The 13,736-nt window shown below is 33.2% G+C and overlaps 1 protein-coding gene across 1 annotated transcript in view; it reads right to left on the bottom strand.

The window, feature by feature from the left end:
• Positions 1-5,166: 5,166 nt before the first annotated feature.
• The window catches only part of LOC127709615 (uncharacterized), a 164,652-nt gene continuing 156,082 nt past the window's right edge, over positions 5,167-13,736 (bottom strand). The window contains exons 79-88 of the mRNA XM_052215219.1: positions 13,378-13,630; positions 12,343-12,512; positions 11,756-11,935; positions 10,882-11,137; positions 10,063-10,220; positions 8,411-8,581; positions 6,898-7,150; positions 6,485-6,648; positions 5,674-5,856; positions 5,167-5,201 (exon numbers count right to left, since the gene is read on the bottom strand). Of these exons, the coding sequence (XP_052071179.1) occupies positions 5,167-5,201; positions 5,674-5,856; positions 6,485-6,648; positions 6,898-7,150; positions 8,411-8,581; positions 10,063-10,220; positions 10,882-11,137; positions 11,756-11,935; positions 12,343-12,512; positions 13,378-13,630 (1,823 nt within the window). The remainder of the gene's footprint in view (positions 5,202-5,673; positions 5,857-6,484; positions 6,649-6,897; positions 7,151-8,410; positions 8,582-10,062; positions 10,221-10,881; positions 11,138-11,755; positions 11,936-12,342; positions 12,513-13,377; positions 13,631-13,736) is intronic.

The raw sequence follows: 13,736 nt of genomic DNA, 5'->3' as shown, positions 1-13,736 counted from the left end.
CTGTAGTAGCTGTCATTATTTATTTGGTCTTACCTGGATTAAAGAAACCTTTCTGCCAACTACACTGTATTTTTGGCAGCTTTGTATTAGAGAAGATGTTGGCTTGTATCAGACAAGGTCCTTCATCATTGAAACAAACTTTTATACTCAGATCCATAAAGTAAACTCTCTCTCCACCCATATCACTGATCTTATAGCTGCAAGTCATAAAAAAATCAATTAAAGAGACTGTGTAACCACTTCCATGTATATGATCTTTATAGCAGCAATGAAACAAGAGTGCACACACTGAAATGTCTCGCCTGCTTTACTGACCATTGATTCTATGTTGAAAGACTTAAAGATAAAGATTTTACTACAAGTATCACATAAACTTAACATTTTTAAAGATCAATGACAAAGAGGTCAAGGTCAGATTATACCTGCCAGACAGACATGTACACCTTACAATCATCCATACACCATATATAGTTTACCTACTGCTTATGGTATTTGGAAAACCGACCAAAACACAAAAATTTAACATTGACCAATAAACCATGAAAATGAGTTCATGGTCAGATAATACCTGTCAGACAGACATGTACACCTTACAATAATTCCATACACCATATATAGTTGACTTATTGCTTATAGTACTTGAAAAACAGATCAAAACACAAAACAAGAGGCTCTCAAGAGCCTGAATCGCTCACCTGTATTTCAGAGGAGAAGATTTTTAAATGTTAGCAAACTTGATGAACAAATTGTGTAAAATTGTCTTTAAAGGGCAATAACTCCTGAAGGGGTCAATTGACAATTTTGGTCAGATTAACTTTTTTGTAGATCTTACTTTGCTGAACATTATTGCAGCTTACAGTTTATATCTATCTATAATAATATTCAAGATAATAACAAAAAACTGCAAATTTTGTTAAAACTACCAATTTGGTGGCAGAAACCCAACAATGGGTTGTTCGATTCGTCTGATAATTTCAGGGCCGATAGATCTTGACCAATTGACCTATTTTACCCCATGTCAGATTTGCTCTAAAAGCTTTAGTTTTTGAGATATAAGCCAAAAACTGCATTTGACCCTTATGTCCTATTTTTAGCCAGGGCGGCCATGTTTGTCAATGGTTCAAAACTTCGGATACATATTATAAACAAAATACCCTAAGGAACATTTAGTCAAAGTTTGAAGGTAATTGGCCCAGTAGTTTCAGAGGAGAAGATTTTTAAATGTTAGCAAACTTGATGAACAAATTGTGTAAAATTGTCTTTAAAGGGCAATAACTCCTCAAGGGGTCAATTGACAATTATGGTCTTATTAACTTTTTTGTAGATCTTACTTTGCTGAACATTATTGCTCTTTACAGTTTATATCTATCTATAATAATATTCAAGATAACAAAAAACTGCAAAATTTCCTTAAAACTACCAATTTAGTGGCAGCAACCCAACAATGGGTTGTTCGATTCGTCTGAAAATTTCAGGGCTGATAGATCTTGACCAATTGAACAATTTTACCCCATGTCAGATTTGCTCTAAAAGCTTTAGCTTTTAAGATATAAGCCAAAAACTGCATTTGACCCCTATGTTATATTTTTAGCCATGGTGGCCATGTTTGTTGATGGATCAAAAATTTCGGATACAATTTATAAACTAGATACCCTAAGGAACATTTAGTTAAAGTTTGAAGGTATTTGGCCCAGTAGTTTCAGAGAAGATTTTTGAAATAGTTTACGACGACGACAGACGATGGACGCCGACGGACGCCAAGTGATGGCATAAGCTCACATGGGGCCCTTTGGGCCCCGGTGAGCTAAAAACTTAACATTGCCCAATGAACCATGAAAATGAGGTCAAGGTCAGATGATACCTACCAGACAGACATGTTCACCTTACAATCATTCCATACACCAAATATAGTTGACTTATTCCTTGTATTATATAATACTTGAAAAACAGACCAAAACACAAAAACTTAACATTGACCAATAAACCATAAAAGTAAGGTCAAGTTCAGATGAAACTTACCAGACTGACATGTTCCCCTTACAATCATGCCATACACATATATTGTTGACCCACTGCTTATAGTTTCTGAGAAATGGACCTAATCATGTAACTTTAACCTTGATCACTGATCCATGAAATGAGGTCAAGGTTAGGTGAACACTGTCTGACGGACATCAAGACGTTGCAAGAAACCCATATACCAAATATAGTTATCCTATTACTCATAATAAGTGAGATATTAACATGACAAAAGACAATATATTTTTTCAAGCAGTCGCTGAACCATGAAAATGAGGTCAAGGGCAATGGACATATGACAGTCGGAAACTTTGTAACATAAGGTTTGTCTACATACAAGGTTTGAAGCATCCCGGTCTTCTACTTTCTGAATTATAAAGCTTTATACAAATAGTTTTCACCGCTGCCGCCGGATAGTAATACCTATGTCTACCATACTGCGACAAAAGTCGCAGGCGAGACAAAAATGTGATCAAATATACTGTTTTACTATTACAACCTAATCATAATGAACATCAGAGAAAAAAATAATTGATCCTGAAGATGCTTTCTTACCCACCAAAATATCTCAATTTTGCTTTGAAGTTCTTAAATTACAAAGCATTTGCATTGGTACATATCACTCTTACTACAACATTTTAACTGGTCTTATTTTGTGCTGTATATCTAAACAATCAGAGACTTAAAATACTTGGTCAAAACAATATTCAAATGTGTAATACTATAATGTCAAGCAAGGCATTTCTGATTGATTGGTGGTTGAATAACATCGACCTAACACATCAACCTGGTTTTTGCTCCAACTTCTAAATGGAATATGTTTTTATGAGTAGCAGGAAATATCAATATTAACATCTTTGGTTTGACCCTGCCAGGATCATACCTCCAGTACTCCAAATAAGTGAATTATCATAAAATAACTAAAACAGCAAACAACCCATTTCTGTTTTGAGTTTATTATTGTAAACCAAAACCTGCATGTCTGTATATGTCATTGGAATAGTAACACTTGCTTCTCAATATTCATATCAACATGACAAAATTAAATTTAACCTACTCTATTTCTAAAACACGTCCAATATGAAATTGTTTCTGCAGATTAAAGTCTGTCTCATAAAGAGAAAATTCAAACTGGTATTTCTCAATACCAAGGCTAAATGTTTGGTTACATGGATCTACAGTGAGGAAGAAATGTATGTTTCTGTTGATCAAGCCTACAGGTGCACAGCAGGTTACAGATGTACAGGTAGAATCAAGGTGACATACTACATCATCAGGCAAGTTTGGTAACACAGCACTTGGGCAAGCTGAAAAATACAGGTATATAACAAATTAACTCAGGTACAGGTAGAATCAAGGTGACATACTGCATCATCAGCCAAGTTAGGTAATACAGCACTTGATTGGGCAAGCAGAAAAGTACAGGAGAAAAATTCTCATTTAAGGGCAAAAACTATTATAATGATTCGCCGAGCACAGCCTGATACGACCGCAGAGGTCGAACCCTGAACAGTTGGGGAAAGTTTGGACACAATATTCAAGCTTGATACTGTCTGAATTTGGATTGTGATCAAATTTTTGACATAATATAGGTTTAAGACACAAAACAAATGTGGTCAAAGATCTTGAAATTTTGAAATGGGACATTTAATTTACCTAGTATGGTCTGATATCCAAAATGTAACAATATGATTAGATTCAGCATAAAAAAAGAAAAAACAAACAAAAATAATTTTAGTTGAAATCAAACAAAGTTTAATTTTGGACCCTTCAATCCTTAATATGGACTTATAAATTATTAGAAAACAGGCCCAAAAAATAAAAAATCTAAATGCACAATAAGATTCAGCATATCATAGAGCCGCAATAATTCAGTTTTTGATGAAATCAAACAAACTTTAATTTTGGACCCTTTGGACCTCAATGTAGACCAATTTAAAAATTGGGCCAAATATCCAAAATAGTAATACATTTTGTGTACAAGGTTAGAATCCCCAAAAATTAATGACTTAATTTAATCCCATTGAAATTGGTTAAAAGATTTGTATTTATTTTCAATTCAAGATTTCTTGCTATTGCGCAATACTGTGCTGTTGCACAATACTTAGTTTTATCTGTTATATATAATAATTTACACAACCTGTTTGGTGTGTATCTCTTGCCATATCAGTATTTGTTGCTTTTATATATAAATCAGAAATAATCAATGTAAAAATGTAAAATTTTTGGAAAAAAAAAAATATATATTAAAAAAAAATGGTCCCCCCTAAAAAAAAAGTTTTTTTAAAAATTTGAAAAATCGAAAAAAAATCCCCCCCCCAAAAAATTTGAAAAAAAATTTGACTTTTCAAAAGACCCCCCCCCCCCCCCCCCCCCCCCCCAAATTTTTTTTGAAATTTTGAAGAATATTTTCTTTTTAGGAAAAATGTACAATTGTACAATTTCAGAGAGTTCCATAAACTTTAACACAAGTTATTGTCTATAAACTAGAAAAATGCTCGTTTTTGGCCCCTTTTTTGCCCCTAATTTCTAAACATTTGGGGCAATTACCCCAAAACTCAATCCCAGCCTTCCCTTTGTGATATGGAACCTTATGGTACAATTTCAGAGAGATCCATACACTTACACACAAGTTATTGTCCGGAAACTACAAAAATGCTTGTTTTTGGCCCCTAATTCCTAAACTGTTGGTACCATAACCCCCAAAATCAATCTTAACCTTCCTTTTGTGGTATTGAACCTTCTGGTACAATTTCATAGAGATCCATTCGCTTAAACTAAAATTAATGTCCGAAACTCAAATGTGTCTTCGGATGACGACGACATGATAGCATTATACGAACCCAAATTTTTGTCAGTCGTATAAAAAGAGGACTGACAATTTCTGCTTTGTTTAACTATTTGTAGATCTTGTCTTGCAAATCATTTTTGCTGTATACAGTTTCTCTACATCTTCTAAAGTTTTTGCCCAAAAAGTTAAAAAAAAAAAAAATGTAAATATTGTCCTCAAACAAGGCATAATCAGACAATTTCAGATATATTGTAGATCTTGTCTTGTTGATCATATTTGCTATTAATAGTTACTTCTATAAGCAGAGGACTGACAATTTCAGCTTTGTTGAACTTTTTGTATATATTGTCCTCTAATCATGCTTTGCTATAGAGTCTATTGAATGCCATTGCTGTCAAAAATGACAAAATTTTGGAATTTCTACGATTGTTTGACTGAATGTGATTCTCAAACCGGGAGCGGTAATTTTTTTTGTCCTCATCTTCAGAAAACACTTGCATTGGACATATTTTTGCATGTTTGGAACCATTTATGGACTTCTTACCTCGTTGAATAACTTGCTTGTGTATAAAAAGTTCTGCCCAACCCATGAAATGACAATCCCACGTCTGGGTCTGAATTTTCGTCAAATTGGCACCTAACCCGTTAAATGATGGGACACTCATGGTAAGGTTAAGAAGAGGGGTTTATTATTAAATATGCCATATATGAAAATAAGGAGATATGATATGATTGCAAATGAGACAACTTTCTAATATTCTAATAGAGTCCATATGATGTTGATGTTAGCAACTATAGGTCACTGTATGGAAATAAATTTTACCAAAGTAATGTTAATTTCAAATTAACTCCAGTACTTTTACCTGAATTCCAGCCATTATTCTGTACATTACTGAATGCTATATCTGTTACAGGATTACAGCTTGGTTCTTGTAGGTATTCAGCTATACCCAGATCTTCTAGAAGCTTTGATGCCATTAAATCAGAGAGTTGTGATAAACTTGGCGATAAATCATGATCTGTCAGCCAGGAATTCAATTTAAAATCTGTAATAAATAAAAAACCAGTATAATATGATCCCAGTCTAATGGATGTTTGGCTATTATTCTTGGCCTATACTTACAACTATTTGCTTATTCAAAATGTACACAAAACAATATTTAAGAGGGGAATGTTCTTTGATAATCTTTCGTCATTTGCTTGAAAATTTCATTTACTTGACCCCAATTTCAGCACTTTGTGGACAGCCTTAAATTATCAATACTGCTTATCATAAGGCAATTAAAAAAGAACAAAAAGAGATGCAAGGTACACTTCAAGGATATTAATTCACTATGACATCTGGGGGCAATATTTAATTGTACAATACCACAGCACTACATTTTCTTTAGATTTTCATTGTTTTTGTTCAGAATTGACGGTCATAACTCCTGAACATCTAAAGCAAAACTCATCATAATCCAATTTGACCTCAATAAAAAAAAAACTGAAAGGCATTGGTTTAACACATTTAGTGCTGGTTAATCTGTGCATAAAACTTTTTAAAGAAAATCAAAATATAGATAAATGAAAAAATACAGCTTTCAAAAAAATGAAAGATTAAACCATCAGAATTGAATTTCAAAACATTTCATAATATGAAAAAAGTGTGATATCTGATACATTAAAGCTTACTTGGCACTACAAATCCTCCTGTCCAATCACATGGCTGTTTAGAGAATTTATAATCCTCAAATATTACATAGTTATATATACAGTCTCCATCACTCTCAAAACAAAAGTTTACTGTTAAATCAAAAGACAGCTTCTCTTCAGCTTCCAAATCTTTTATGGAATAACTGAAAATTAAAAAAAATAAACTTTATAAGGATGAAATCTGACACAATTGTATGTTTTCTAACCAAATACTGAGAACATTTCAGGATGCATCACTTAAACATACATAGGTAAGCATTTTGAAATTAAGCCATCCTCAATTTTCGCTTTTGATGAACATTTGTGACGCAGTCACACAACTCAGGGACAGAAAGAAGAACAGAACAATGTCTTTTAACATAGAACATAGGGGAGATATGAGAGTATATTACCTTAGTTTGATCATGCTCCCAAGGGATATATTGTTCTGGGCATTGAAGTTGTAATTAGACAAAGATTCATTAATGACAAGGTTCTCCAGTCCAATACTAAGTTTGAGGTTACAGATATCTATCAGAACATGGAATTCTACAGACATATCCAACAGTGGTATGTATAAACAACACTGGATCCCTGTACAGTAGTCTGGTAACCGACATGCCAGGTTTGATGGTAATGTTGGCAATGATAAGGCTGCTGCACAAGCTGCAAATAAAACAGAAATATCTTATATCACATTTATAAACAAAACTGGATCCCTGTACAGTATTCTGGTAACCGGCATGCCATGTTCAATGGTAATATTGGCAATGATAAGTCTGCTTCACAAGGTGAAAATAAAACACTGATATTTAATATGATACTGAGCAAGTCAAACATATAAATACTTGATTCCTAAGAATTGGTCCGGTAAACAGCAAATCATGTTTGATGATAGTGCTTGTAATGATAAATCTACTTAACATGCTGATATCAAATGATCAGAATCAAAAATTATTTTTGGTAAGAATGGCTTTTTTTAAGAATCAAGATTGAATTAGAAATTTCAACAAGAACTATATGTTTATTCTCCTGGCTAAGTATTGGTTAGGGGCCATGGTTGCTGAAAACAAGATGACATACAGCAAATGATTAACAATTAACAAGCTGATATTGAACAAATGAATGACAAAAACTTGACACAGGCTTTTTTTCCAAATGGACTTTTAATCAATACTACGAATATATGCAGATTTCAAACTGACATCATGCAACCCAAATTTTAGATGAATGTTCTAAATATTGTAATAAGTTTTATCTCAATAAATAATATAATTATTACACAAAATGCTAAAGCAAGAATAGCTAGTTTCCCTGCTCACAGGTCTGGAGCTGGGATGTCAGTAACTGCTAGTAGTCCTTTGCTAATTTATGTTGATCATTGTCATTTTGCTTAGTTTCTCCTGTTACCTATTCTAACATTGGACTCAGACTTCTTTTAAACTGAGTTTTACTGTGTGTATTGCTGTGTGTTTGTTTATTCTACATTGGCTAGAGGGATAGGGGGAGGGTTGAGATCTCACAAAACATGTTTAACCAGCCACATTTTTGTGCCTATCCCAAGTCAGGAACTTCTAGTCTTTGTTAGTCTTGTATGTATTTTTTAATTTTAGTTCATTTATATGTTTCAGAGTCTAGTGTGACATCCATTTTTGTTTAGGGGCCAGCTAAAGTCTGCCTCCAGGTGTGGGATTTTCTCGCTGTGTTGAAGACCCATTGGTGGCCTAGAGCTGTTTTCTGCTCTTTGGTCAAGTTGTTGTCTCTTTGACACATTCCCTGTTTCCATTCTCAATTTTACTTTAAAACTTCAAATTAACATGACAGACATATGGATGGATGGACATGCACAGGCAGCAAATACAATGCCCCCTACTATTGTGGAAGGGCATACAAATATTTTTTGCAGTATAGTGTAATATGACTTACCTCCAGTATTCCATCCGTTAGTATCGCTTTGATAAGAAGACACCTGACATTGAGGACTCAATAGATAACCAGCTATACCTAATTCTTCCATCAACCTATCAACATCATAGGACTGTAGCTGTGATCCTAAATCTATCTTGTTATTATCTAGCCAGGCAGCCAAGGAAAATCCTGAAAAAAAAATATGTTGTGTACATTCTGTCCCATATCCAGCTCAACAAGTCAACAACATACATCACTGGGACTGTAGTTGTTATTATCTAGCCAAGAAGCCAAAGAAAATCCTGTTAAAAAATGTATTTATTTTGTCCCATATCCAGCTCAACCAGTCAACATACATCATGGGACTGTAATTTTTGTTCTAAATCCCCCTCCTGATCATGATCACCTTATCAGTTACATATGATTGTTGCTCTTGTCCTAAACTTCCAATCTATGTATCAACAACTGGTAATAATTACTTTACATGTATGTTTCATTATAATACGTTATTTTGATTGGCTAACAGCAATCTCGCGTCATTCTGAAATTAACCTTCATTTTCAAATGAATGTAACATTCATGATGACACGAGCTTCCACAATAAAGTGCACAGGTAAATAAAAGAAAAACTTGATAGAAATCGTGTTTTCATGATCCTAGCAAAAAAATGTAATTATAAGTATTAAATGCTTTTAGTAATTTTAAAGGGGTTCTAAAAGCGTTGACCATGTGCACATTTTTAGAATGAAGCGCTTCTGTGCTTCATACAAAATGTACTTCGGTCAACGCTTTTACACCCCAATAAATTTACAAAAAGAAGCATTCAATTCTTATATGAATTTATTGAAATAATCTAATAAATATTTTTCTATATTCAGTCATATCAATAACACAGAACTATACATCTTTTAGATATAACTTTTACACTTTGGGAGAAAATAATAAATTTTCCTGTAGTTCTTACTGACTCAAGGGAAACTGTTCTACATAAAAGTTCGATATGCACTGTCCAAAGATGTCACTTATTCAGTTAGGGATCTCCATGGATGAAAATCTAAATATGGAGGAACTTTCACCAGGACAAAACCTCACATGTTTTGATAATAATTATTTCATTCCTCCATTTCATTGTAAGCAATAGTGAATAGACTGATATATTGTTTATAATATGCATTTCATTATAGAATAACCAATATTTTATTTATTGTCATCTGTAACAATTCTAATGTCAAGCCTGGCTCCTATTGGTCAAGGATGACCACAATATTCAGCTGTCCTGTTAAGGTCAAAGTCTTTTCCTGTCAGAAGGTTCCTGAATAGTTTTCTAGCTATTTAGGTAGTTTTGTTAGGACTTAAAAATCTGGGTTGTTTTTCTCTGTCAAATTAAATGTATTCAGAAGTCACGAACTTGGATCGACAATTTGCAGCATCAACAACAAGAAGATTTGTACCTGTTTTTTTAAAACGCTGAATAAAGATAATTGTTTAGGACAACAGTTTAAAACTGAAATAGTTTTAACGAACTAAAATTGCAAATGCCATAGTAATAGACCATGCAGCATCCATCTTTCTATTCTGAATGTAAACCAGATGTATTAATTTGATTATTAAGGAATTCCTTGAATGAACTCACAAACAGGTATCCCAAGCTCAGAGAAATGCAATTTTACCTGGAATTCCATGACTGAAATCACAGAAAGGAATTGGAAGTTTGGTATTTTCCAGTATTTTCAGGTCTAAAGCACATGGTCCATTAGCTTCATAACAAATACTTATGTTAAGACTGACAATAAACATCCTCTCATTGTAGAACTCGTCAATCTTGTAACTGAAAAAAAAAGAAAATTATAAAGTTATTTCATTGATGTTTTAAATTGGTGTGGTTAAGGAATGAAATAAAAATCTGCTCTTCTCTTGATCTAAATGAATGTTTTATTTCAATTATAACAAAGACTAAAATTCAATCCGACAATAATTGTAAAACTCATCAATCTAACAACTAATAAAAAAGAATAGTCAATTAGCCAACTATCCAACAGATACCAAATGAATTGGTAGTAATGAGCAATGAGCAAAACCAATACTGTACAGTCAGCTATAAAAATCCATGACATAACAATATGTCAAAAAGCTTATTTCTTTCAAAACTGTAAAATACTGAGGTTAGTGTTAAGAAAGAAATAATTTATTCTCAAATCTATTCTTTCCTTCTTGTAAAATGGAACAAGAATGTGTCATTAGTACACGGATGCCCCACTTGCACTATCATTTTCTATGTTCAGTGGACTGTGAAATTGGGGTCAAAACTCTAATTTGGCATTAAAATTAGAAAGATAATATCATAGGGAACATGTGTACTAAAGGACGGACAGACGAACGGATGCACAGACCGAAAAACATAATGCCCCTAGGTGGGGCATAAAAATATACACAAATTCAAGATATGGATTCATTAAAATTCACAAAAGATACTAGTTAATTTTATATACCTCACTCTAACAAATCCCATCATAGAGAAAGTTTGTATTTCACCAAGGTCAATATCCAGCATGGTTGTAGTATGTTTAAAGTTCTCTACACCAACAGTAAAGGTGTTGTGACAGGCATCCAGCAGTACATAGGCATTGACAAATAATCCTAGTTTATCTATCTGTATACAACAATCTATACCTGTACAGGTATCAGACAGGTAACAGGAGATTCCAGCAGGAAGATTTATAGGTAAATCTACAGAACTATTACATTCTGAAATGAAAACTATTATCATCAGTATGGGCTGTTCAAGAAATATATTCATAGATGTTGTGATGCATTTTTTTTTATAAGATCTTTACTAGTAATTTTTATTGTTATAAGAATTATCTTCAAAAGTAAAGCACAAAGTCTGTGTGAAAAACTTCAATCATAATAGGTTATCCATCATTATAATCTGAAATCACAACAACAAAAATACTAAACATGATTAACCAGCCACATTCTTTATGTGCCTGTCCAAAGCCAGAAGCCTGTATTACAGAGTTTTTCATTATTTTATTGGGTCATAAATCATTGGTTTTCTAATTTGAACTATTTCACATTTTTTCCTGATAGGACCTTTTAAAGCTAACTGTGACAATGCTGATATAAACCTTCGACATAAAATGCATAACAATCCTACAAGAAATGTAGTTTTGAGAGTGCTTACAATGCAATTTTCTTTTTAAAATAGTTGATCAGAACTGATTTACGAATCTATCTGAGACATTGCTGATATAAAATTAATAAATATCTGATCAGAATTGAACACTTGAGGGCCCTGCTTTAGGGACAACAAATGACACCTTTTGCGAATATTTTTATTATTCATTAAAAGGTGTAACTTACTATCAAGATTCCATCCGATACTGTTTGCAGGTTGATATGGAGGCTGATTTCTGTCACACTTTGGATCCTTCATGTAGTCATATACACCAAGTTTATAAAGAAGTTGTGAAACAAAAACTTCCTGTAATGTGCCTGTGTCTGTTACACTGTTTTTTGTCATCCAAGTAGCCATGGAAAAGTCTACAAAAATCATTTCAAAATTAAACACACCTTTATTGAGCAGAAAAATTGAATGAACATGAATAAACATTCTGAAATGTCTCACCAGCTTTACTGATATACCGGTAGTTTATGTTGAAAGTCTCTTAAAGGATTAAATGCAAATATCAACAAAAAACTTCACATTTTCATTGATCCATATAAATGTGGTCAAAGTCAGATGAACCCTGGGAGACAAACATTACCTTACCATCATTACATAAAACAAATAAATTTGATTGATTGTTTGATCGTTGGTGTTTTACACCACTTTCATCACTCCTGACTGCCTCGAGAGAATCACTGACTTTGGCAATCCTAGTCAATTATAATTGTCGTCAAACAACTGCATATAGCTAATTGTCATCAAACAGCTGCATATAGCTTACCTGACTGTAAGAATCCCATACTCCAGTTACATAAAGGTTTAGCTAATTTAGCATTGGTTAGGATTGGTAAATCAACTATACAACTGTTTGGTTCCTTCTCTTCCATACAAATATGGAAACTCAAGTCTACCATAAATATTTTCTCACTCTTTAAGTCAAAAACTTTATACCTAGAAACAATACAAATATGTCATACAAAACTCAATAACATTAACCAAGAAAAAGCAATTTTAAATTATAAATAAAGGAAGGATGTGTCTGAGGAAACGAATGCCCTTGCTCAAACTTTGCAATCTGCCAAGTTAAAAAAGGGCATTACTCTAGAACAGTAAAGGACTTACTGCCCAAATTCGAACTCTGTCTGCGTGTTGTGGTTCTTAGCATTGAGTATGAGTTTCATAAAATTTGCATGAGGCAAACTTAAGAAAGAGTGCGGAAAAGAATAAATTTGCAATTTTCCAAGTTATAAAGAGGCATATCTCTAGAACCGTTAGTGACTCCCTGCCCTTTTTAAAACTCTGTCTGCGAATTCTGATTCTTAGCATTATGTATGAGTTTCATAAAATTTATGTTAGAGTGGGTAAACTAAAAAAATTTGCAATTTTCCAAATTATAAAGGGGCATAACTCTAGAACAGTAACTGCCCACATTTTAACTCTGTCTGCAAGTTTTAGTTTTTAGCATTGTGTAAGAGTTTCATAAAATTTGCTTGAGGCAAACTTAATTTAGAATGCTGAAACGAAAAACCGATGGATAAAAGGTCAAGGGTAACACTTAATGCCCCCTTCGCCTACGGTGGGGGCATAACAAGTATTTGTTCCAATGGTTGCACTAATTGACAAAAGTATGCAAGTCAAAGAAGTTTTCCTCATTAAAAGATACAACAGTCATCCCCACGACACCAAAGAGTGAAAGAAACATCTATTTACCGATGAGAAATATTGATATTCATTTCATCAAGAATTCATTAATTTCATGGCTCTAAATGTCATAAAACTTACTGATGAATTAAAAATAAATATAATTTATACATACTTTATGATAATGCCACCTTGAAGTGAGAACTTGTGAGTTTCTCCCCATGTATACTTCAGCAGAGATATCTTTACATGTAGTTTCTCTAAAGTTAAGGACATAGTATATGTACAAGGATCTATATAGATCTCGGACATGATGGCTCGACTGATTAACTGGACGTCCATACAGCATGATAAAGCAGAACAGCTTGGTGGTATTACACAGGATACTGATGATGGTAAGGTCAAGGTCAAATAACTACTATTACATTCTGTAATAAAAGCAAAGCAAACAGGTCTTTAATGAAAATGGATCATACCAATTTGAGTGCAAACATTTTATTTTGTCTTAATACTGACACATCAAATATATGTTAT

This window comes from Mytilus californianus, unplaced genomic scaffold (assembly GCF_021869535.1).
Source record: "Mytilus californianus isolate M0D057914Y unplaced genomic scaffold, xbMytCali1.0.p SCAF_7, whole genome shotgun sequence".
Classification (NCBI taxonomy): Eukaryota; Metazoa; Mollusca; class Bivalvia; order Mytilida; family Mytilidae; genus Mytilus; species Mytilus californianus.
Note: the sequence above shows the minus strand (reverse complement) of the source record. Positions and strands in the feature narration are given on the sequence as shown.